We start from the raw sequence: 27,962 nt of genomic DNA, 5'->3' as shown, positions 1-27,962 counted from the left end.
TTTTATCGTATAATTTTGCCTATTAAAAACTTTGTCTAAATATTAGTTTTGTGTTGTTTTTGTATTAAAACTCTGTTAATAAAATAAACATCTTTTGTAATAATTTGATGCTGTATACTTCATTGTATTAAATATTTTAAATTAAGTAAAATACATCACAGATGAATTGACATTAAATGTAAGCTTGAAAGTAATAATATTGTATTATTATAGAATAATTACAAAACACCTTAAAAGTTATTCAACAGATATTTAAATCTTCCATAGAATATTCTAGATAAAATCAAATAATATCATGAATACCTACCTTATTTTCAATGCCGGAGAAGTAGGCAATTTGTGGATGATTAATTTGAAGTCTAAGCCGTGAATAGAAAAACATACACAAAACATTAACTAATATTGATAGTAAGGTATTTATTCTGTTTGTCCGCCTTTGTTTAGGATAACTCAAACTTGATAAGGTGGCCCATTGAAGGTCCGTTGAAGAAAAGTAGACTTAAAAGCAAACCAAAGAAAAATAAAAAAAATTGAAGAAAACAAAAGAGTACTTAATTCATAGTAGTTACTTCGCTAGTGTGTTTTTATTTTCCAAAACGGTGACGAAAGGATCTTCATAGCACTTTGCTGGAGTATTTCTTTTATTTTAATTTAAATTAGTTTTTTTTTCGAAAGTAAGTATATATTTTTTTTTTGTATAATCACGCGTTTTTCAAAAATTACAACTATCTTCCTATTGTGATGGGATAAAATATATAATCAGTTTTTATATAAAGAACAAATAGAAAGATCGTCATGAGTGGGAAAAAAATATTTTAAAAATAATGACAGCATGGTAAAAGTAGCGCTTAATATTATGTCCTACATCAAATATTACCCCGAATCAATTACCCATTTTTACAGTTTAATCGATTTGCGACAATTTTACGTATCATCCAGGAGCGGGGAGTTCTTCGCCGATCAGCGCTTACGATCCAAGGTCACGCCAGTCTGGCCCTCAAGAGGAGTGATATTTACAGACTAACTATTTTTTAAATAATGGTAACGATCTCTGGTAAATCCTTATAAGCAAAAAAAAGTCTCAGTCTCCTCCAAAAAATACTATACCGACTAGGGTAACTACTTAATTTTTTTCGAAAAGATTTTGTTGTTTTTCTTAGTCATGGATTAGGAGGACGAGGACTTGAAATTTACCATAGTTAGATACCTTCTCCTTACGCGACGTTGACGCTCACTAAGAAAGGTTTTTTAGTAATTTTAACTTCAAGGGGGAAGTTTAACGGTACCTTTGTGTGAATTTTATCCATACGAAGTCGGGACTGACTAGTTACTAAGGAAATTGTATTATATACTTAGATTAAATTCATTTGGAAATTTATGAATAAAAAATCATGTATGCCATCATCATCAAGTTTTATAAATATGATATTGTATATAAAAAATATATGATAAAATGGGAAATTTTGAAACCAAATAATGGAGTAATATTGATCTTTCTTAACTTTTATTTTTAAACAAATTTTAGTTTATTTTTTCTATAAAATATATATTCTATAGATATCATTTGAACTTGCACTTGGGATATACTTTATTTTACATGGCTACCAGACTAAAAAATGGAAGGAAGGAAGGCAGTCTTAATTATATCAATGCACTAAATTAAAATGTAGACGACTATTTTTTATAGATAATCATAAAAAGGTACCTATTTATTATTAAAAAAGAGGAAAAAACAATTTTGTGCTTGACTTCAAAGAAAATTTTAATTTCCTAATTATTTCAAAGTAAGTAAACGTTGCATATTGTGGACAGCGCAACTTCATTAGCTCTGGATGGAGTTTACTAGACTAGGTAAGTATTTACTTGTTTGGACGCAATGCTTATTTAATAAAGGAGTAGTTGTATTATTTATTTAGGTACTATTTTTCGCCTGCGTGTGTTGTGTTAGGTTACTCTTTCTCCTTTTCTATACCCTTGATAATATGTAGGTACCTGTTCAGCATTTTTATGATGATTAGTTGTGTTAATTTGTTAAAGCGTATAAGCAAACTCAGTTCATCACATTTATAAAAAATATTTGGCGCCGAAATGGTGAAACCTGATTTAAATGAAATCTTTAATGTCAATTAGTAGTACCTTTAACACATTAGTTCAGTTAGAATTTGAGTTTGTCGATAACAATTTACTTTAATTTTGTTTACGTTTTTATTTATTTATTCTCATACAGCCATAGTACCGCTCTGTAGCAAGCCAGTAACTTTTTTCCGCTCCCTAAAATCAATTCTTTGTTAAATTGTTACAATTTAGAAATTGCAATCAAGAATCCTCATTAATTTTCTGTACATCTACGGCTGGAGCTCTTCAAAGTGAGACCAAATATACACATACATACACATATTACGACGAAATCTTGCCTTGCCACCATCGCCGCTCCTGCTCTTATTGAGTCTCATCGAAGTAGTCGTGATGATGGTAAGAGATTTCATGGAATGACATTGATTCCCTGGGAACTGGGGCGGGCCCTAGTGTGGGACGCTGCATATGTTGACATGTTGGCCCCGTCTCATATCAAACAAACAATGTTATGAGCCGGAGCCGCCGCGGAAAAAGCTGAAGCGAACAAACGATTCAAATAATCGTCTCTTATTGAAAATTTTTTGTTTGTATCCTTTGGTGTTGAAACAATTGCACCTTCGAGTAGTAGTACAAAACCTTCATCAAAAGTACAACACTTTGCCTTATTGCCTCCGCTTACCACTGGTGACAGGAGGGCTGGTTCAACAGGGAAATGCAGTCTTGCCACAATTTTCGCAGTCAATTTATACAGTAACTGTTTTTATTTTTTAAGTGTATATATTTACGGCCTTAATGGAAATAATTAATATGTAAATTAATGTATAATCTTTGGAATTATGTTTCAATAATAATAAATATAGTTCAATAAAAGGCGTATACAGCAATATGTTAAATGAAAATCTTTATGTCGAGAGCCTAAAATAAAATGGGCCGACTGACGAAATTGCCGTATTACAAAGGATGGAAAAGGACACAATTGGAAGAAAATTTAACAAGGTTATCGGGTTTAAGATACTCAAAGTACATACATATCTATATATATTCTACGGAATATATCTAAGTTGGTACGATTTTTTGGGTTTGACATATATATTTTTAAGCATTAATGTACGCCTTTTGTTTGTCTAACAAAAAATAAAAACATGTAAAATTAAGCAAAATGTGTTTATTCATTATGTAAATAATCACATAAAATGCATATGAAATATTTACATAATATGTAGAAATAGATCTGTACCTACTTACTTGTTATGTATCGTTAGGTTTATTTACCAACATTGATGGTTCAAAGACATTTAAAAGCTAAATTATTTATAATATAAATAATTACTCGTACATTTCACTATACACTGAAATAGCCGCACAAAGATAATAATAAGACCAATGACCACTATCGCAAATCGCCTCGTGTGTCCGCGCCGTCGTGTTGAAGCGGGCGCATCAGTCGTTACGCGCCAAAGCAAAATGTTAACTTCACGCTAGTATTAACACAGAAGTTTTATTTGTAGTGGAGTGAAATAAGTGCCGTTAAGGTAATATGATTCCCCTGAGGAATATGCAGTGTAGGGATAATTACGAAAACCTTGGACGCTATGGTACGTAACAGTAGGAGCTTTATTAAGTGATTCGAGCATATTTATTCGAATAAAGGTGAAATACGATTAGAAACGTTATCAGTTTGTTTTGTCGCATACGCGTATGATTTCGTATGTAGTTGTTATGATTATTCATAGTAATTGAGTATAGCGATTATTTGATTTGGTGACTAATAGGCCCAGCTGGAGCTGACGTAGTGACTGTTAAAATAATGGTCGCAGGTTATAACCCCGCTTATGTCAAACTAGCGACCCGGCCCGGCTTCGCACGGGTGCAATGCTGATACTAAATATAGTTACTACAGAATGTCTTACAACGTTCACAGTTTTTCAGCCATTACACAATACTAATAAAATTGCTTCGAAAATAAGCCATTATTTTTCGTAAAAAGTAAAGGATAAAAAATGGTTATTGTGGGTAATCCCTAAGAGATAGACATATACCATGGTGAACTTTTTTGTAGATCTTTTTAAGGTGTACAATACTGTAGTACATTATTTTGATCTATCTCACAGGATTAAGCCAGCGTTTGCAATGTAAGCGCAAAAAATGTGTGATGAAATGAATGAAAACTCTAAAATTATTAGTGTTTCTCTACTATATTATGTATGTATTATACATAAAAACCTTCCTCTTGAATCAATCTATCTATCAAAAAAAATCGCATCAAAATCCGTTGTGTAATTTTAAAGATCTAAGCATACATAAGGACAGACAACGGTAGGCGACTTTGGTTTATACTATGTAATGATATTTGGCGGTCATAGTGGCGTACCTACAGACGTGAAAATGTAAACCGTTACCTGGGAACCGTTATGTTTATTTAATGTATGTGTAAAAAATAATAATAACATCGTTACCAATTTTTCATCGTTTCGTATAATACGTACATTAAGTAGGTACTTTTCATAAATCATTTATTTGTGTGTATACTATTTTATGCCAACGTATTCATTTAGTATTTGACTTTCGCGGGTTTCGATGACCGGCTTGCAGGTATAAACTAAATACTTTTATACTTTCAAGGATAATGGGAACTTATTCTACAAATTATAAAATTTAGCTACATTTCCAAAATGTAAATAACAAACGCTAGAATTATTTTCAAGGAATCTATAAATTATTTTGAAAGAAAAAAAATATCAAAATCAAAATATACTTTATTCAAGTAGGCTTTTACGAGCACTTTTGAATCATCATTTAACAAACTATTTAAAGTAAAGCTACCACCGGTTCGGAATGTAGATTCTACCGAGAAGAACCGGCAAGAAACTCAGTAGTTACTCTTTTTCAACATCTAAAAATACAGTCATGTTAGTTAAATACAATTATATATGTATGTTATGTCTCCAGCCTGGAAGTCAACAAGCATTAACTCCACGCTTTTTTAACATCAATATACTCTTGTATCGAATAATATGCCTTCTTTACCAATGTATTTTTTACAAATAACTTGAATCTATGAAACGGCAAAGTTAAAATAGTATAATTACCTATTGAATATCAACAAAAGTATTATTTAACTAAGTACATGTATATTTATACGGAATATTTTACCTTTTAATATTCCTTTAAATAATAAACACATATTATTCAAAGTTAACACATGTTAAAGTAGGACTCGTCTTAACTCATTCCGGGTCCCTCATTTTATTCAATCATATTTTTCTCCTTAATATATCTATATGTACTAGTGCGCCGCAACCGCCAGTAACTAACATTTACAGTATAAGCCTTTCAGGACCTCTTGAGAATGAGGAGGCTCGGGTCGGCCACTTATGGTGAAGACGGTAATGATAATAAGATACTTTAATATTTTTTATAAAAACGTGGGTATTAAAGAAAATATTGACTTGAACAAATAATAACAATTCACAAGCAACACATCAAAATAACAACATTTATTTCGTGCTCGAAGTAAAACATCGTGATAACATTTCAGCCACATGTTTATCCATTAACCAGCATTGAAGTAGCGTGATGGAATTGATAAAACATGCTCCAAACCTTCTCCTCAGAAGGAGAAGAGGCTGGAAGGAAAATTACAGACTTTAAAGTTTCTCGGGCTGAATTGTAATGTATTTTATAAATGTACGAGGTCCGCGGTTTGGCCTACCAATGAAAACCAAATAATTTGGAGGTGATAAAGCACCCTCATCAATAGATTACACTTCAATAACAAATTAGTTATTAAAGACGTCTTGGGCGTGCGTCTGGTTCATGGTTTTTCATACTTATCAACTAACCACTTTCAGACGCGGACATTATATTGGGTCATCAATTTTAACTCATTTATATTAAACATCGCTTCTAATGTGAATTAGTGAAAAAAGGTTTTGAAAACTTTGAAGGTCTTTAATTATTCGTATTTAAAATTATCGCTATTAATGCTACCATCGGCAAATCAAAAAGGAAACAGAATATTACCCGTCAGCTCTGTAATTACAACAAAATCATTAAAACAGTAAATAAAAGCATCTATTTTCCGTTTAAATTTCATATATACTAATTAATTTCGATTTAAATGCAAAATTATTAAGTTCAATAAGAAAGCACTCGAATATGTGTAATTGCATGTGTCAAATTATAATCAGAACAAAATTACAACCAGCATAGACATATTGTAACAATCGTAGATTCGAGTCTGTGCATTTGAACATGATATATCTCGAAGTATGGTGATTAATAATTGAATTAATAATTCTAATTTCTTTGAAAGCGCTAGGAATATTCTAAAAACAAAAAAATAGGCAATGTAGGTATCAACTATTTCGAAACTCGGTGCACTTTCTAGTAATTAAATTGAAAAAGCTGAGAAAAAAAGAAATATAATCGAATAAAATGCGTTCAAAGTCCTACTTTTTTCAAATATCATAATTGCCTTTTACAGACAGACTTACTACGGCTTATGAATATGAGCTAGTTTCCATACGAACGAACTAAGTACACAATGTTTTGATTCTATTGTCGTTCATAATATAATGGAACTGATAAAGTAATGAATAAAGCCGCCGTATCATTCTTATCATGATTAGTATAATATTATGTATTAAATGCGTAAATAAATATTTCTTAATTTTTTCACAATTTTTTATTCAATGTAACACTAAAAATATTTTGTGGATGTTGTTAATGAGTTTTCACTCATCTAGTTTCTCATTTCTAATGTAAAATATTTTTAAAGCTGTCACATTTACTCATGTTTTAATTACTTTATTATTGTTATTCGTTTAAATATTTTTAATAAAAAAAATATACAATATAAACAACCTCTTTGAGGTGCATTAGATCTACGTAGTTGATAGATTTAAAAACATTTTTAGGAACTTAGTTACAAGTTAGTATTTCAGACATTTCGAGGTACGCACATAAAAGTTGCTACACGATTGAAATTAAATGGAATCCATAATATGATAGACTAGACACCCGACCCGGCTTCGCACGGGTGCAATGCTGATAATAAAAATAGTACAGAATGTCTTACAACGTTAACAGCTTTTTTGTCATTAGACAATACAAACCGCTATGTCCCTGCATTTGAAATCTGTTATATCTTCGAAAATATTAATTTAAATCATTTGCTGTAAAGGGCCACATTGATCTATATTAAATTCACAGTGTATTTAAGGTACTCAATTGGATAAGGATTAATGTTGTATTACTTAAAAATCGCTTCGAAAATAAGCCATTATTTTTCATAAAAAGTAAAGGATAATAAATGGTTATTGTGGGTCATCCGTATGAGATAGATAGACACTTTTTTTAAAAAGTATATATACATTGTAGTATGTAGTACATTATTTTGATCTACCTCGTAGGGTTCAGCCAGCGTTTGCAATGTAAGCGGAAAAAATGTGCTTATTTACGACATCACTTCAGAAACCTCTAAAATTATCAGTGTTTCTCTACTATATTGTGCATGTATTATACATATAAACCTTCCTCTTGAATCAATCTATCTATCAAACAAAACCGCATCAAAATCCGTTGTGTCATTTTAAAGATCTAAGCATACATAGGAACAGACAGCGGTAAGCGACTTTATTTTATACTATGTAATGATGATGTTTGATGTAGCGCTTTTAGAAAACTTTTTTAAATAAAATCCTACTAATATAATAAATAAAAATTATTGAGGATTTATGGATGTATGTTACTCTTTCACGAAAAACTTACTGAATGCATTTTGATTAAACTAGTATCGCTCATACATTAGAATATTTTTCATTATTAAAATATAACATATTGGCATATCACCGCAGACATCATCACATCGAGAGGATCACCTGTGGGTTTAGTTATAATGTGGAGTCACGAGCAAAAGCTAGTTTTGAAATAAAATTGTTTCACTAAACAACAGCGAAGTAAAGTTTCCGTTAGTGTACACCAAAGTTTCCGACTCCTCGAAGTCAATGTATCCCTCCAGGGAGAAGGAATTAATTTCTATTGTAAAATTCCGCAGAGATTTTAACTTTGCCAATTCATTTATTTTAATCTTGAATCTTTTATTTAGTAATAACTACTAAGTTTCTTTCTGGTTCCTCTCGAATCGGTAGTAGCTTAATACTGTAACATTATAAAAGTGCCAATAAGAGTCTCCTTGAATTAAGAATTATTTGATTTTTATTATTTACTTCTCATATTATTCAAACATTAATAAATAAGGATCTAATAAATCATGTTGTATAAATTTATATTCAAGTAGTTGATTTTATTTATGTGCATATTTGGAAAAAAGTAGTGCTGTGATATTCAGCGGTTCTTTTAATAACATAACATATTAGGTTCTTATAATGAACATTTCAAACAAGTTATCTCAAGTTAACTTTATCTTCAATAAAGTTTATTAAGACTAATATTTTAATGTGGCATTTTCGTATCAGAAAATAATGACTACTTACTTGATACTTTCAGATGGGGAGAGTCAACGAAAACCGGTGTATAGACTGGTTTACATGTATTGTATGCGATTCATTCAGTACTTATGGCGGTTGTTCCGACTTTATACTCGACCTTGGGACCTTTTAGGTAAGATTTATATTTTCTAAACACATAGAATACAATCACACACACATACAAATATACACATGCACATATAATAATATATTGCATTCTACTTTAGCAGCGAAAACCGTTATGGATATTAAAATATTTTTATTTACATTAAGAAAAATTTAAATAGTTTATATACTTACCCAACTTACTATATGGCAATTTTTCGCCTAGAGTATGGAGAATGTTGATTCCATAGAGAATGAGCATTCTTATTGTCGTTTCACGTGGTCCTGATATTTAACCTAATTATTTTTAATGTTGATTTATATATACTTATTGAAGTTCTGAAAGTAAAGAATTCTTATGTAAATAAATGTTTTAGTACTTTATAAATTTTCATACTTCGAACAAATACAAACCATATTTATGTCATCTATGTAAATTTAGCCCTTTCATTAGACATTCAGTCTTATTATAGTTACAAGGTTAAAACCTTTACGAACAAAAGTTACCTTCGATATAATCGATGTTAATATAAGAATTATGAAAGCAGGTCGAATGTTACAGAGGAATAATTTATTGACTATATATTTAAACAGATGAGTTGAGCACAGTGATGTTAATTGACCAATAAAGGTACGTAGACCTTATCCAAAGAGCGCTAGCCTAAGATCATTCTTTGAAAAAAATCTATATATATATTTTTTTATATTCAGACTTTGATAGCTCAATAGATTGAAATCAAGATAAACAATGATCTTTCCTTTGATCAGTTGTCTTTTTCATTCATAAGTTTCTGTTTAACATGTCGAATTATCCTAACTTTAATTATTAATGCAAAAGTTAATTTGTTTATTTGTTTGTTGCACTTTAACGTTTTAATAACTCAACCGATCATCATGAATTTTTACACAGACATCGTCAGAGTTTTCAGAAAAAAGTATTGGGTACCTAACACCTACACCGTTCATACTTATAATATTAGGAACAAAAATAAACTTTAAGCTTTAACAATAACATGATCCAAGAAAAGCTTAACACAAATTCAGAATTAAATTAAACCAAAACTGTTGAAAAACGCGTTCGTTTGCTAAACTTTATTATAAAACTAACAACTGTACGTTATGAGTTACCTTTAGATTAAACGGATCATCTCCAAATAGTTTTAAACAATAAAATATTGTTGTAAACAAAACAATAACATAATTTCACGATCGTATTATGCGCTTAGTTTCGAATTTGTTCTGACTGAATAGCTCTACACGAACCAATTCATTGTAAATGTAATTTTAACCGTATCATTAAAAAGAAGCACAATATATAAGAGCTCGCCCTGTTTCATTAGTCAAAATAAAACACAAGTATTATTATTTACTACCCAATTGTCGTTTGACGTGACTTGCTTTCAAGGGTGTGTTATTAAAATGAGTACAGAATATGTGTTCATCAGTGACATGTTTTATAAGCTATATTTAGTTATGACGTTTTTTAACCAAGTGTGCAGCATAGAGTTGTATGTAAATAATAGCAGATATGTGGGTTGGGGTTCTCGCATCTTTCTAGGTGAGTACGTCATAAGAGGGATAAAAAAAGAGACGGATGATCTATAGAATATGGGATTGTTACACATAACATCGTCCTCTTTTTTATTCTCTTTATTAATGCCTGTAACGACCCAACTATGACTGAAAAGGGAGGTGGTGGTAATTAAAAATAGATAGAATAATGTGACTTGTATACAGCTATAATTAAAAGGGCTCTATGGATATAAGTTGGACTGTTTGAAGACTGTTTGAAAATCGAATTAAAATTGTTTAGAATAGTAAAGTAAATGACTTTTTTTGTAGTGTGGAGGAGAATAAGTGTTAATACAGCAATAGAGACAATTATTACAGTTATGATTTTTTTTTAAAATATTATTCATAGCTATTGAATAGCGTACTCAGACTGGATGGGGTGTAAGTACGAAAGACTTAAAAAAAAAAAAAATTCATCGATGTTTATGGTGTGGATTAATAATCGGTTTAGGTGGTCCATTACATTTTAAGTTAAGCTTATGATCGAGCTGCGTTTTATTGTTGCCAGTAAAATGGCGATTTCTATTTTTTTATTATTATTTATTCAAAATAGAAAGGCTTGATTACTTCTGAATGGGCTATTTATAGTTGGCGCTCAACCCCTCACATAATTTGTTTAAAGAAGATAATTTTGTCATTTTCTCATGAAACATAATATTTTTTTAGGAAATAGCTAGTCAGATAGGTAAATGGTTGTGATGGTTAGTGATCACCACAGCTCATAGACATTGTCACTGTAAGGAATATTAATCATTCCTTATACCATCATTTTGACACCAGACTTTACTACTAATATGTTATGTCTCTTGGGGCTGTAGACTGGCTCACTCACCTTTCACTGAATGTCGGTATGACGGTAGAATATTTAATGAGTGGGTGGTACATAGAGGAACTGACGCCTTTTATTTTTCTCTGGAAAAACCCATTGTGCGTTTCTCCCACGTGATGTGGGGGTATATGGGCCTCGCCGGTGCCCAGGACGACTAGTACACCGGAATACTCACTAGAAAGCCAGCGGTACCCCCTTCGCATGCCACAGTAACAGCGGAATTGACGCTTAGCCTTACCGCATACCACCATGATATATACATATATATACGGAAAAAAAATCTTAATAATCTTATTTACTTAAAACTTACTGCATATATACTTTTTGTTGCAAACAATGCAATGTAAAATACACAACTTTGTAATATCATTCTCTGGGGAGGAGCAGACGGATGGTTAAGTTTGTACAAATAAAACGTATTCCTTTAGACTTAAACTCGGTATAAACATGCAATAAATGAATTCCATCTAGAAAGGTGAATGTTAGAAAAGCAAAGGTATGTCTTGCTACTTTTATAATCAAATATAGATATCAGATTGTAGAAATAGTAATTGTTTCAATGCCTGATAGTTTATGAAATTCATCATATTTCTTTAATTTTGTTATGCATTTGGTATTGAAATATTTTAAATAACATTTTATTGGTAGCACTTGCGTATTTTAACTTACATTATTATCAATTTAAATAAATTTAAGCAGCAGTTTGATGATGATATTAAAGACTCCTGGACCGATTTCGGGCGCGGTGACCATCGTCAAATTAGCCTATGTATTAAAATTTATGCGGCAAATACAGGTAAAAATGTCAAATAGCACTTTATTGGCTCGACCCCAGATTGAACCTAGGACCTAGATATTAGCAGACTTATTAGCTAGCTACTAAGTCAGCTAATCGCTCAAAAGAAGCAGTAATCATAACACGAACTCATAAATCTTTTAGTACATTTCGCGTTAATTTAACACGATAGCACGCAAGGAGGGCGTTGTTATGGGATTAAACCGGACAATTAATTACTTGCAAAATTCGCACTTTATTCCATGTCTAGAGGTCAAATTTAGAGTTTTAATGGTGACATAAAAATCTATTTTTTAGTAGTAATACCTATTTTTTTCCTTTATTAATAATATGTATTCAAAGTAAAAGTATTTATATTAAGATTTTTTATATTATAATTATATAGTATGCAGTCATTATATGACTGCCATATTGAAAAACCTCTTTGCGTGCTTCAAAAACGTGTTAACGAATTGTACTGTTATTCGTGGATTTTTTAATCTAGTTTATGAAAATGTAAAATGTTCTATGACCACCATTATATAATTTAAGACACCATTTTCTATAATTCAATAACCAGTGTCGTATATATACATATGTATCTCATACAACCACTCAATTATTATGACTTAATATTTGGAACTTACCGAAGCTTCTCTAGGTGTACTTGGAAACAGAAGCGATTTATTAGTAAAAAAATAAATTTACCTAAAGTGAATAAGTCAATCTACTGACTCGAAATAAAATTTAGTGGCCTTTTGGAATGCCTCATAAAAATGCCAGCCCCAAATTGGGCGCCAACAGCCTTGATATTTACTGACATTTAAGAAAATCGGAAGTGATAGAACAATCTGTGAAAGTTTTATATAACTTTGTTATGAAAGTAAGTAAGTAGACTCTTAAAAGCATTTTTGATTCGTCATTTAACATAATTTTATTATAAGTGAAGCGGCCACCATTTCGGAATGTGTATTCCACCGAGAAGGACCGGCATGAAACTCAGTTGTTAGTAGTTATTTTTCCGACTCGTAAATCAGTTTATAGTTTGAATGAATAACGATTACATGTCTGTGTGGGCATATTTAACGAGTATATTGGCACACCAAGACACAATATACATATTATATGTAAGCTAACCCTTAATTATATCTAGAGTATATTTATGATTCCTATATCGCCGAAACTATGTATTATAAAATGTATATATAAAATGTATATATAAATGAATTATTTTACATGATAAAATAATGTTGCAATTTCCTCAATTTACTGTGAACAGAAGAAAACTTACAAAAACATTTTAATGTCTTTTGACAAATAAATCTGTAATATTAACTTTTTAGTCTAATATATTAAAGTTTACGACATAAATTGAACACCATATATTTAAAAGTGTTACCCAATATACGAATTAACGTTCAAATTGTTTCTTATAAAACACATTTTAGCGGTATATCAATAAAGAACGAATACATTACAATCACCTTTCCAGTTATTTACCCTTTAATAAAGTGATGGTGAAAATTTGTGGCGAACATGGCGGAAATAGGTAGCCCGCACCTATTTCCGGACCAACCCATAGCTCGGTACAAACTATACCTAACGTTGGATATTATACATCTTTAACATTTAAATCAGGCGAGTATAACATTAATATGGAAATTTGGAAACAAAAAATAAAGTAACATTTTTTTATATAGAATTATATATTTCGTAAAGGAAATTAAATAAATATGCGTCGATAATTTTAATTCGTGATCTAGGCTGTAAAGTTTACTTTAATAATCACATAATATAAATGAGTGTCTTTTTTAACTGGTTATTATATAAATAGTGTGTATGTATTATTTGATTATAATAAGAATATATTAGACATCACATCTAGCAGCCTTAATAGAAAGTAATTTCAGATTATATTATATATAAATATATAGCCGAAGATAGATCACAGTGGCGTGCAATTGGAGAGGCCTATGTCCAGCAGTGGACGAGTATGGGCGCTGATCATGATGATGATTATATATAAAAATTACATAATATTAATAACAGTTCGGTATTCGAATGAATTTTATTATAATATGTACTAATATAATAAAATAATAAACATATTTGTTATGGAAGTTATACTTTATCTCTCTTTTTCACAATAAGTTTAAGCATAGATATTTAATTTAGTACCAATGGTCATAGCTATATATATGACGTCACAATGCAACATATGCCTCTCTCTCTGACAGATGATGTTTCATGACACTTCGTCATTTGAAAGTGCTTAGCTTCGAAATAATCAATAATCAATAAATAATAAAATACCTTCGTGGCATAAATAAAAGCCACAAAAAGAACAAAAAAGAAAGTGTTTAGCTTTACGTTAGCTAGTACGGCACAACCCTTAAATCGATTCCGAATATTACTAACAAAATTTAAACATAAACATATTATTCATCAAGCTTTTGATTAATTGTATTGCGCAACTAAACATTAGTAGACAAAAAGATAAAGAAAATATCTTTCAATTAACAGTGTCTAATACAATTACAGCATATAAAAAGGAGCAAGATATTCAAATCATATGAAAACATTGCTATTTATTTTCTTATTGTGTATGTGCTTTCTAATTGCTAACTGTCTCGGACTCGGTGTGTCGTGTTTATGTTTGATTCAGCGACAAACATAGCGAACCCCTTCACTGTAACCCTGACTATTTACTTGCGTGACAACCCGTATCTGTACACTGCCATGAGTACTTCCGCTCGGACCGTTCACGGCGGATCACGGAGAAGCGTAGTTGCTGGTCATCACACAGTACCGTCTCCTCAAGACTGTATACGTATATATATATACTGACACTCTGAGGCTGACACTCATGGCGTCCACGCTTATCGTTTTTCTCGTGTGTTGTATCGTTACTCGTAATAATAATTATAATTTGTAAATTGTATACTTTAAGTATCTGATAACTAGTCTGATAGAGATCACCTTTTTTAATCAGATAAAAATACTAACAAATATTGATGTTATTACTTCCGTTTGAACTACAAGGAACATAACCGATAACCGATCATTATTCTGCCAGTCGTATATCGATTATTAATTTCCGAATCGAGGGACAACACGAAAATGTCACAACATTAGCGCAACGACAAGCTTTCAATTATAACACGTATTTCTAAAGAATTATGGAACATAATTGCACAACTCGAGGCATATACTGATGTTTATTATTTCCCCCTTCTACTAATACTCCTTAAACTTGATATTACTTATGTCATATACACATGACTTAACAAAACAAAAGTCGAAAATAGACTACAGTTCAAAGGTGTTATTTTAAATGTTAATATTTAATTTGATAGTAACATATTTTATTTTTGAAATTGTATTTTAAAATCCATGAAAGAGATGGATTTCTCAGAAAAACCCGCAGGTGTCCGACAAGAGATCATAAAGGCGTCTATGGCAAAGTCATATATGGAATACAATTTAGAACTATCTTACCTTGATCCTTCAAAATAAAGAGTGGTTACCCCTCGATATTGGCACTGACAATTACTGAAATATTAACCAACTGACTTAAATATTAACCAACTATTACATCGTCGATGTGCCACCAACCTTGAGACCTATGCTATGTCTCTTGTGCCTTTAATTATACTTGCTTTATTAATTATCCAATTTTTTAAATTTTATTCCATGTCTGGAGTTATTTACAGTTTCCGGAGTTTAACAGTCTTGAGACTACGCCACTCTCCGACATTAACCACCTCTAGGCACTTAGAGCCCCTAATTAACCCAGAAGTCAAAGCTAGCACTGTGGAAACGCCCAGGTAATGAAGGAAAACTCGATATCCATACCCGAAATGTCTTTGGTCCGATATGAAAAACCTTGGATTAATGAATTATCATAACGACGTACAAATCAACAAACAACAGACACAGATTCGCATGTATAATTACAACAGTTACTCCACAACATGGAATTTTAAACAAAGCAAGCAAATAAACCTAAATATAAAATATGTCAACTGTGAAACAACTATTTTCACATTTCAATTAACGCAGACTGCACACTCGCCGACTTTTTTAAAGATACTCACTGAATAATGTGTAGCGTGTCAGAACTATGCTAGTGTCATTGTTTCAGAGTTATCTAAGCCTCAGGCTTTGAAAAAACAGTACACGAAAAATGTAACGCAGTGCGATGCAGAAACGAATTTATTACAAGCTTTTTATTCGCGTGAGGTTCAATTCATGATTCCTTACAAATAAGCAATGGTTTTTATTATTGTGGCGATACCTAAAACTGGTACCGCTTAGGTATAATAAGGGAACAACATTAACAGCCTAGGCAAAATAAGGGAATATCATTAACAGCCTGTAAATTTTCCAATATTGGGCTCCTCTCCCTTTGAGGAGAAGGCTTGGAGCATATTCCACCACGCTGATCCAATGCGGGTTGGTGGATACACAAGTGGCAGAATTTCGTTGAAATAAGACACAAAGAGGTTTCCAAATTCCAAAACACGATGTTTTCCTTCACCGCTGATCAAGAGATGAATTATAAACACAAAATAAGCACATGAAAATTCAGTGGTGCTTGCTTGCTTAGAAAGCGTGCATCTTAGCACGCGTTCTAACCACTGGGCCATCTCGGCTCCTAATAAAATGAGGGAAGCTATAATATATCTAATATATAGGCTAATGACAATAGCAGAGGTCACATTTTCACACACACAATCTTAATGTTATCTCAATTATTTAATTGTATTCTTACTGAAATCAGTTATGATCATCTGACTATGGTGTCCACATATTTTCTCTTTTGTAAACTAACTGAAATTTATCGCTCCGACTAGTAATAACGTAGAGCGTGAGATTAAATAAATAATTTATTACAACAAAATTAAAACTGCTTTATTGTGTCGATATATCTTTTTTTAAACACTTATGCCTTGGATACATAAACTAAAAATATCAAAATAATATAAAAAAAGTTTATTAATTATTATTATTATTGTAATATTATATGTTAGAAGAGATAAATACAGTGTTCTAAAAACTATATTGATAGATAATATAAATAATCTTTACCGAAACCAGCTTTTGAATTTTCTTTAGAAAAACATTCAACAAAAATATTCATAATAATGTTACATTTATTAAATAAAACAACTATTTATTCGAATCATGTTTCGAGCAAGTCTCAGTTTTAATACCGAAGGCAAGAGAGGCACAAAATCTTTGCCTTCGAAGGAGCGCAGCTTAACAACAAACCCACCCTCAAAGGTAAAACGTGTAAACTTATTTAACACATTCAAGACCCTACTATCCCAGTATCTCATAAAAGATTATTTACTCCTAAGCAAGTCACTACGACGTTTAGTTTTCAGTACCTCATTTAACATAAGATATTGAGAACTAAACAGAACGACTATTGTAATATATTTTTTTATATTTTTAAGTTAATACTATTTTCATGTAAGTGACGTTCTTTGTGTCCTTATGAGAATAAAACTTTCTTAAGCAGTATAATTATTCAAGGATAAGACGTATAAAGTGCGTATTATCGTAAAACATTTCAACTTTTCACAAATAAGATGACAAGTGAGTACTTACAGGCACTTCTGATTTAGTGGCCGTCGAGTTATGATTGCAACAAAATGTTATATTGGTCCCAAAAGCAAAAGGGGTTGCAAATATTTGCAATCGATGTTACGTAATAGTCCTACGGGTATCGTAACAAATTTGTATGTTTTTTTTTTTAAGAAAATGAAGAAGATGAGTTAAAAGCAATTCGAATTCCTTGTTTTAAATACCAAAATTTAACTCGGCAGAAATAGATTAACGGAACGCTAACGCTTTAATGGTTTGATCCATCTCTGTCTATTGAATCATATATTAGTGCTCATTCTTCTTAAATATTATTTCAGTGTGTAGGTATTTACTAACTCTTTAGTCTAATAGGATATCAAAAAGATGTCTAGATCTTGGTTTCAAAAAACCGTGAGTGACATGGTCCACATACTACACTATAAAGTTAAATATAAAACTACCAACTACCAATTTTGGATATATTTCTAAATAATATAATATCAAATGTGTCCATTATTCACCACCAGGAGTGTCTTAGTATCTTGCCCACATTATATTTGCGTTTTATCCCGCCCCTGTATAAATCGTGACTCGTAAAAAGCACGACAAAGCCATTGGTCCTGAACCTAAATTCTTTCGCTCGTGTCAGATTTCCCATCGTATTATTATAGAATTAAGACAGAGACACTCGTGTTAGCCACACAATTTTGCACTATAATATGTCCCGCAATAGTCAGTCTCCGTTGATATCGGTCAGTGGAACATATTGGTTGGTGGAATGTATCAAATTGTTACAAAGTAATAAAAATTTTCGATGTTTTTGTCTCGTTGTCTTTGATTAGTTTCTATTATAATACTTCATCGCTTTGATTACGACAATAGTCAGAAGCGAATTCACTACTTTCATTAACGGTCCCTCTTGAAGCTTTATTGGAAATTTAATGGGTGACCTTCAACTCTACAAACGTGCAGTCAGCCTTGAGATTAATGACGTCACTGCTATATAAACATAATATACATATTGCCGAACTTGTACAAACAATTATAGTTGACGTTACGTAGCTAATGGAAATTTTGGTAATAAGATCCATCCACTCCATCCAGCAAAAGCAGTTCTAAAGAAAAAGGCGTCAGGCAGGCGACAGGCCATAAAAGTTTGCCAAATATTTTTCATAATATTAATATGTTATTAAAGGATAAAGGCAAATGTATAACATATAATTAATACATAAAATGTAAAAGTCACTAAATCAACGCACAGCTCAAAATATAATATAATACACTGACTTAAATTTTGAGGTAACCCTCGTTTTAAATTGTAAAATGCTATTCGTTAGCTTGCTAATAATAAGTTCTGGATATAACCGTCAAACCATTGCTACCCAGAACTTATTCGCGCAGACTTAATAACTTTTGAATAATAGAATTGTTAGAATCGGAATATATTAAAATCTCTGACGTTAATATGTGACATTATTTCCATGGAACTCATCACGTTTCCAATTATATATGGAAATCAATATTGCTATAACTTATATAGTATTGCAGATTAATCAATAGCGTTCAACTTTCATTTGTATTTATACTTGTAACTTGTACGTTCCGAGACACGGTATTATGTATTCATATAAACATCGATAGTTGCTTGTTTTACATATGTATTGCTGAATAACCTGATTACTGATAGTGTCCTGTAAATTAACGGTGAACGTTCATATGTGTGTTTATCAGATCTGTCATGAAATTATTGTTTAAAATAAGTCTATTCAACTTTAAATGTATATTTATATTAATATTAATGATAATTTATATCAATGATCGCTCAGTGATAGTAAAATTATTGATAATTTCAGCGAAACATATATTCATTTGTATGTTTTTTTTATATATATATTTTTATACTATTATGTCTTTTTTTTATTGGCAACATTATAGCTCGTTAATTAGCTATTAAAAAAGAAATAACTCGGTAGGTAAATATTGTAGAAAATAAAACTTTCCGTATTTATATGTTTACAATAAAAATATACTTTTCATTTTTTTTTTTATATTTATGAATTACTTTTATGAGTGGCATTTATATAACTTTTGACTATGTGTGGAAACACGCATAACACAAAAATATCATATTTTATCAAATCATGCAAGAATTATATTACGAACGATTGAGGTTCATTAGGTATTATTGTCTAAGATATCATAACATCAACAAAATGCTCATTTATACTAAGGCTCCTTACAGTTTATATTGTAATATTTAAGCTGGGTTCATTTAATAAAAGGCATCTAGTGCTGAGTGTATTAAACACTGAATTTGTATTTATCTTTTTGACGCAACTGAAATAAGATAGGAACACGAGCTTCGATATACATCATATATCCATCATTATAAGCAACATCTTGAACACTTTCTAATTTTTGATACATTATGTTATAAATAATCATCATCTTTACATAATTTAAAACATAGACTGTTACCGCTGTCTATACATTTAGATCCTTTAAGCAAGGCAACGGTCTATAACTGGTTTTGATTAATGAACATAGTGATTAAAAATGGAGATTTATTCGTATTATAGCAAAGAAAAGCCGAGATTTTCAACTTCTTCTTTCTTCATTCATCTTCTTTACTACGATTTTATTTCTTATGTCTGTTCTTCAATCAAGTTCATGTTGTATACAGACCGTTATTATACCCGTATGAAGCCTATATACTAAAGTGAAACGTTTAATATAAGATTATGAGTTAGGTAATGAAAACCCTTTTAAATTGTATTCAATTCTATAAAATGCAGTTGATAAAGTTATAAGCCAATTCTCGAGTATTCCCAGTAGCGTCGCGTAGCGTGATGAAACAAGGGAAAGAAACACGCATCTTTGTAGAGACGTGTTTGTGGCCCTTAGAACAACGACGCTCGAAATAGAAACTCTTTAAAATAGATACTATATTGATGTCATGCTTATTAGTAGGGCTTTATGCAAGCCCGTCTAGGTACCACTCGTTCTTGTGTTTGGGTGAGTGAGCCAGTATAACTACAGGCATAAAGGACATGACGTCTTAGTTGCCAAGGTTGGCGTAGCCTTGGTTATGTAAGGAATAGGTAATATTCCATACACCGCACATTTCTATGGGCGGTGGTAACTATTTACCATCAGGTGGCCCATTTGCCAGCCAGACTAAATTTCAGACTAACAAAGGTTGTACATTTATATATATATATATATTATATTTGACAACATCACATACATTACTCTGATCCCAATGTAAGTAGCTAAAGCACTTGTGTTATGGAAAATCAGAAGTAACGACGGTACCACAAACACCCAGACCCGAGACAACATAGAAAACTAATGAACTTTTTCTACATCGACTCGGCCGGGAATCGAACCCGGGATCTCGGAGTGGCGTACCCATGAAAACCGGTGTACACACTACTCGACCACGGAGATCGTCATTTCTCTATCTTTCTTCATTTACTTATTATTAAGAACATCTTTTTGAATTTGCAATTTTTTATATTATACTTCATATTTATATTATAGTTATATTATTATACTGGTTTAATTATATAATCTATAGACAATCGTGTCAGTTATAAACCCCACGTACGCCACTTCTGTTGGTGTCCCAATCTAAGTTGTGATCTATATTTACATGTGTAGCAATTAAATTCACACACACACACATACAAAGACTATAATTATGAATTATACGTAAAATTCACTGGTGCTATGGCGAATGGCAACCTCTTCTGAGTAATTTTCCATGACATATCCAATTACACATATATTTTATTTTTTTGCTAGTGATAACACGTAATGTGTTTTATGTTGTAAAATACGATGTAAAGAGTGAATTCATCCATTCTTTTCATCGCCAATACGCCACTGACCTTGGGAATCGACGTGATATATCTCTTGTGCTTTTATTTATAGTGGGTTACTTACCATTCAAACTAGAAAACAACAGTGTTAAGTATTACCGCTTTCTGGTACAATATTGGACGATTGTATGATACCTACCTAGACGTGCTTATACAAAGCTCTAACATCAAGCGACGATAGCATCATTATACCTAATAACACTTTACGTCAGTTTATGTATAAAACCATCTAAGCGTTTTGCTACGAGAGCTGCTTTAATAGAAGAACTTTCGAAGTACAAACTCCTCCACTTGCGGTAATACAATACGATGTCGTGTGCAACATACATATTATATATTCAACGATTATAAATATATCACAGATAACATATGAACTCCTGTCCGACTTACGAATCACGTCTGCCTAACTATGCTTTAAAAAACAAAACAAAACACACGAAAAATCTTCAGCTTCAAATAATAAAGTGACGCGATGCAAATTATTACAAAGTCGTTTAATCATTACAAAATAACAATTACAACTAATTAATTAATCTGAATCCTATAAAACTAGAACATCGGAATGATTAATACCGTGACAATAATTCATGTAATCCCAGGTGTATATTGTCTGAGCTTATCTATTTCCCTCAGTCGAAGCCGGCGACGCGACGCCGCCCCACGTGTCCCACAACAACCGACGTAAAGCCCGCGACTAAACTTAACACGCTACTCGTGTGAACACTCGTGATCGTAAGTTAAACAAACCAGTGAATATTAATAAAGTCATAACACATTTATAGCTAAACATAAATTGAGTTTCAAAATATTCTTACTTTAAACAATTTGTTACTATTGTATTGTAATATAGTGAATATTATAGGAAAACAATGAAAATACATCGTTAGTTGTTTTATGTTTTGTTAATGTTACATTTGAAATGAATCAATCATCTATTTATCAATTTTGATACTAAAATATATCATGTACATATAAAAAATAAAAATTAATATAATATTAACTTACAATTGACGATAAATGAATGATGTCGATTAAATACTTATGTTACTAAGTATAGACTAATCCTTATAAAATTAATTAATTGGCGCGAACATTCTATTACTTTTAAATCCGGCTGGCAAAGATTCAGCAATTCCCTTTTTGCTCACTTTCAGTTACACATAAGTTTTTAATTGAATTACGTTGTTCTATACAAAATCTTAAACATTATTATTAAATGATGTTAAGTAAATAAGAAAGCTCATAAACAGCTCAGTGCTGGCCAAAAGCCTGTCCTCTTAAAGAAGTTTGGACTTTATTCCAACGCACAATTTGATAAATGGAAAATAAACACAGCTTTACTTTAAATAGTTTGTTAAATGACGATTCAAAAGTGCTTGTAAAAGCCTACTTGAATAAAGTATATTTTGAATGATTGATTGATTTATTGATTAACTATATGAAAATATAGTGATAATCGCCCGAATATAAACCTAAAATCTTTGTTTCACCATCGGGCCATAGCGGCTCTTTAAGTCTCGGGTTTTAAATATAAACTTTATGGTCATAATCTTTTATTAAGCGTACCTCCATACATTTATACCTTACTGGGTCACTTAAATATTGTTATTATTTTAGATATATATAGATGCTAGTATAATTTTGGATTCCATTAAATGAATTGATAAAATTCTTTAAGGTGTTCAAATCACGTGCAAAGCTCTTGTCTTAAAGCATCTAGCGCTTTTATATATTTTATAGAAAACCTTTATTATAATTTTATAGAAATCTTGTAATATATAGATATAAACCTAATAATACTATAATATTAAAAAATATAATATAATATTTACGAATAGAAAATCATATTCAATACTAATTATTATCACATTAAATACAATTTTATCAGAGCATTTGTTTTCATTTTAACGCGAAACGAATTAGTTAAGTACTATCATTAAACTCAAAATGTTAAATACTTTTAGGTTTACTTTTAGTTTTTATTAATAATTTTAATGACATATTAAGATCATTTTAATTAATAAGGGATACTCAATAAATGATTACGTAGATGATAAAAAACTGTGGTGCTAATATTCGTTGTTTTTCATGCAGAATTAGTAATAATTATATAATTGTAGGTATTTAATAAATAATCCTCGTTTGACTGTCGGAAAAGAGTAACTAGGTTTTTATGGCGGTTCTTCTCAGTAGAATTTATATTTTGAACTGGTGGTAGCTTTAGATTTAACGTAAAATTACAACAATCCTACTTCAAGTTAATAGTTCTATTCAAGTAAATATTCTATTTTCTAGTCTATTTACTAGTACTTGAATATAGTAGGTATATTTTGATTTGGTTTTAGACAGTAGCCGATCTTACATCGATCTGTAAATGTTTTTTTTGTAATTTATATCATCTTTATGTATATATAACTCTTTGGTAGGTCGCTGAGCTCTTCCTAAACATTAGCATTAGCAGCCTGTAAATTTCCCACTGCTGGGCTAAGGCCTCCTCTCCCTTTGAGGAGAAGGTTTGTAGCATAAGCCAACACGCTGCTCCAATGCGGGTTGGTGAAATACACATGTGGCAGAATTTCGTTGAAATAAGACACCTGCGACTAAACGACTGGATCGAATTTGATGATTTTTGTTCGTATTTGAATGATACTGGATGGACTGATATGTGTGCTGCGATCGGGTTACGGAGACAAAAGTCACCTGTGCGTAGTCGGGACGGGCAGCTACCTTTCTTAATGTTAAAAACATATTATTGTACATCTATAACATACCTTTGAAATGTATATCAATTGAACCCTATATAAAAATGCTCAAAAAGTGTGCGACAAATTGTGCTACGTACTATCATTTTACAACTATATATAGCTTTTACTACTTTGATTATGAAAGACAGAATAACAATTTTCCCTTAGGAAAGGTTCGGTTTTTCTCTATGTGATTCGATATATTAAATTATTTCAGGTTCTTAACAGTTTATCTTTGGAGCTTATTTATTTATAAATACATTTTAATTAATAATTTAGGATTTTTTTTTTGTAGAAAGTAATTTTAATAAAACATAGTATTTACTTTTTTATAAAGGTTTAATATTGTTCACATATAAATTTACTACTTCCCTATGTATGAGTAGTTAAGCTCAGCTGCAGATATCTAATATTCTAAACGCTCATATAAATAATTCAGGAAATGACGTGGCTGCGAACACCCCGCCCGCTACCGTCCACGACTTTTCCTCGCGGAGCTCACACATTTTCCAAATTTTTGTTTATTAGATCCTTTTCACACTGGATTTTTAGTATCTGAATAAAATGAGGTATGTTTATTTTACTTACTTTTCATCAGAATCACTTTTTTTATTAATGAAAAATAACATTAATTATTCTAATAAATATAATTATGCACATTATGTATAATTTATGTATAATTTTACATGACCGTTATTACGTAAGATGTGTCGTGAGCGATAGTTAAATTTGAATTAATAACATTAGAATTTAAATATATTTAAAATAATGCTGTACAAAGCCTAAAGTACGTAGTTACGGTAGATACCGCGAAATTATCGCTTGGCGCGAAACCAATTGTAGTGAACTATTGTTTGTATAAATCTCGGGATACTTATACAGAAATTGTGAATACGAGGAAAGCTTGTATAATAGTATAGTTACTTAAAAATATTTATGAAATTGCTGTTGTATTTATGTCATTTCAAGAGGAAACTATACAATTCTGGCAGTCATAATTATTGACTTTGAATTTAATTACATTTATATTTATTTTAAAGATGTTACATATATCAATAATTATATTAATATAAATTTATTTCATTAATATATCTAAAAAATATGTTAATATTCAAACAAAAAATTCTTGTATGAAATTATATAATATCAATTATTATTTTATAATCCCCACAGGAGAGACTAGTTATCATTGTTAATATGTTACACGCTCTAATATCTCACTCCGATATCCAATAATCCGATGGAACGGAAAATCCGACACGACTGAAAAAAGTTCAGGTCCACTAGACCAACGAGGCAGAATTAAGTGATATAAAATAAAACCCACAATTATCTCTAACATAAATAATAGAAAGATTTTACCTGTCAATAAAATCCATATTGTGGTTCTGGAGTCCTCTCCGGGTTTATGAGAGAGCGTAGCTTGGATTTTGACGTTTTTCTGCCTTAAAGTAGACCGTCAATTGATTTCCCTTTTTTTTTCCTTCTATTTCCTGTGAACATACTTATCAAGCAACTAAATTAATGCACCATTACAATTAATAATCATTCACCAGTGGGCATTCCAATTTACTGCAGCATGAGTCGGTCGAATTTTCTTAATGCTAGATAACAACACAGGATCAGTTACATTTTTCAAAATCTCATTCCTCCTACTAGCAATAATGTCCGCCTTCTTACCACATAATATTTGCAAAATATCATTAGTTAATTTATTGTAATGTGTATTTATTGGAAAGTTAGTACTAACTAATTCACTGAAATCAAATAATTCAGTAATGTACTTATATACTGAATATAATTTATCGACTTATTTACTGAATATATTTTATATAAGCTATGTAAAATATTGAAGAAGCCATTAATAGTATGTTTAAGCACAGATAACATATTAGATTTATTACTTTTATAAGGACTAGATGATGTAACGTTACCGATGTGTATTGACTTATGCAGCCCTATTACGAAACTAAGATGTCGTGCATCTTTATCACACTGTATTTAGCTGAGAATGAGTCTTAATAATGTTGATATAGTCATTGTGAGAGTGTTAGTGTCGCGAGGGCACTAAATTTTTTATGCGTATCGTAAAATAAACAGCGTATGCTTCGTCGTCGTTATTTTTGAGCTATAAAGCTTAGAACTTACAGTTCGTATAAAGGAAGAATGAGTCGTTGAGTATGCGTTCATTTTTATATAAAAAAATATTTATAATTTTATATCTTTGCTAATATTTTAATTCACAACATTTCCTTTAATTAATTTACCTTACAATTTAAAACAAATAATTTCACTAAACACAACAATAGCAAAACTCTGTTAATAAGTTTTCAACCATGCCATTAGTGTGGTTACTTATTTTTATTTGCTTTATTTATCTGTGATTCTACCATAAAATGTTTCTTGAATTTGAAATGACGAAATTACCCAATTTTACTTCTACCCAATTAAATCAATGAACAGAAGTTTTAATTTACACAACACTCACAACTGAATAATTTATACTCAGATTTAATTAGAAAACAAAACGGAGATGGAGCGCGCCGAACATTTTACAGTGTACCAACAATAGCGAATAAAAACTTCCTTTAATGAATTATTTAATCGTTGCTCATGGTAAATTTAAATGGTAGTGAGTTCGTAGCCAACAAATGGTGGTTGAAGCACTTAAATTCTCGATACTATTACGCTTCACGAAACTTTATTTATAAATTGCGAAACCCAAAGATTGAGACGGGCACTGTTTTACTTAGTCGCAGTCACAACACTACACGGCGTTTGATAAAGCAATATTGGACGAAAACAGTAAAGTGTAAAGTTACTAATTGTAAGTCATTAACAGTACGGATACGATTCGGTTTATTTTGAGGAATGATCGAATTTCTAACTGTAACAAACATTTATTTTATCTGTTAATAATTTTTCACTAATAATATTCTACAGAGACTTAATCATTTTTTAATTCCCCAATGATTTTATTTTTTTTTTGTTAATGAAATAATATTTAATTGTTAATGTAAGAATTTTTATAGTAATTTTTAAACTCTCTTTCTCAAAAGTAAATATTTACTTAGTTATGTATTATTCTACACTGACGATATTCTATATGGGACATTTTATTATAAAAAAGTAGCCATCCTCTCAACTCTTTCATTCGTAAATAGTTTTAAAAGTATATTTTAAACTATGTCACTTTGACAAATACCAAAATTTTCATGCTCGATAAACTACATATTTGTTAAAAAATAATATATTTGACTGTCTATATACTAGTTCGGAAAAATCAATGATTTTAGATTAGGCTAATTTAATCAATACCTATAATTGATTGAAGTATCTATATTTTTCGTTTCTAATTTCAAACTAAAATGTTTTTGGATGGGTATAAATTAAAAATCATCTCATTTTCAAAAAAAAAAAACAAAGACTACATTATTAGATGAGAGAAATATTATTTATTATGAATCATAAGTATTGTATAAAAACGCTTCGAGTATAACGGAGTCAAGATTCATGCAGCCTTAACTATAAATTGTTGTGAGATCTTGTGCAGTGTCGCGTTTTAATTAAACCTGACACTAGCATTCACAAATCACTCGAGTTTTTTTTTATATTTCTCGACTCAAAGCCCATCAAGATTGTTCAACTCTACTCGGAGATTTCATAGCATTTTGTGAATTTCCAAATATATTTCATCTTTTTACGATTGTTAAAGATTCAACGCTCGTATTGGTTATAAATGAATTTGTTTCGATCCTTGTGGTCCTTTGATCCTTTCTAATACAGATATTATGGACCGTCATAATGTAGGGAAATTAATACTCATTCATAAATTGTCATAATAAAGATTTAATTAGACAATAAATTTTAAAACTAACAAACTGAACTTAACAA

At 30.8% G+C, this 27,962-nt stretch overlaps 1 protein-coding gene across 8 annotated transcripts in view; it reads left to right on the top strand.

Moving 5' to 3' along the window:
• Positions 1-3,491: 3,491 nt before the first annotated feature.
• Positions 3,492-27,962, top strand: part of Atp8a (ATPase 8A) — an 86,418-nt gene continuing 61,947 nt past the window's right edge. For 7 of the 8 annotated variants that reach the window (XM_026635823.2, XM_026635819.2, XM_026635825.2 and 4 more), the window contains exons 1-2: positions 3,493-3,671; positions 8,587-8,700. In XM_026635823.2, coding sequence (XP_026491608.1) covers positions 3,614-3,671; positions 8,587-8,700 — 172 coding nt within the window. In that variant the 5' untranslated portion in view covers positions 3,493-3,613. Of the gene's footprint in view, positions 3,672-8,586; positions 8,701-27,962 lie in introns of all 8 variants that reach the window. The other variant, XM_026635817.2, reaches the window with a different exon arrangement.

Source organism: Vanessa tameamea, chromosome 3, assembly GCF_037043105.1.
Source record: "Vanessa tameamea isolate UH-Manoa-2023 chromosome 3, ilVanTame1 primary haplotype, whole genome shotgun sequence".
Classification (NCBI taxonomy): Eukaryota; Metazoa; Arthropoda; class Insecta; order Lepidoptera; family Nymphalidae; genus Vanessa; species Vanessa tameamea.
The sequence above is the reverse complement of the archived record's forward strand: the minus strand, read 5'-3'. Positions and strand labels throughout refer to the sequence as shown.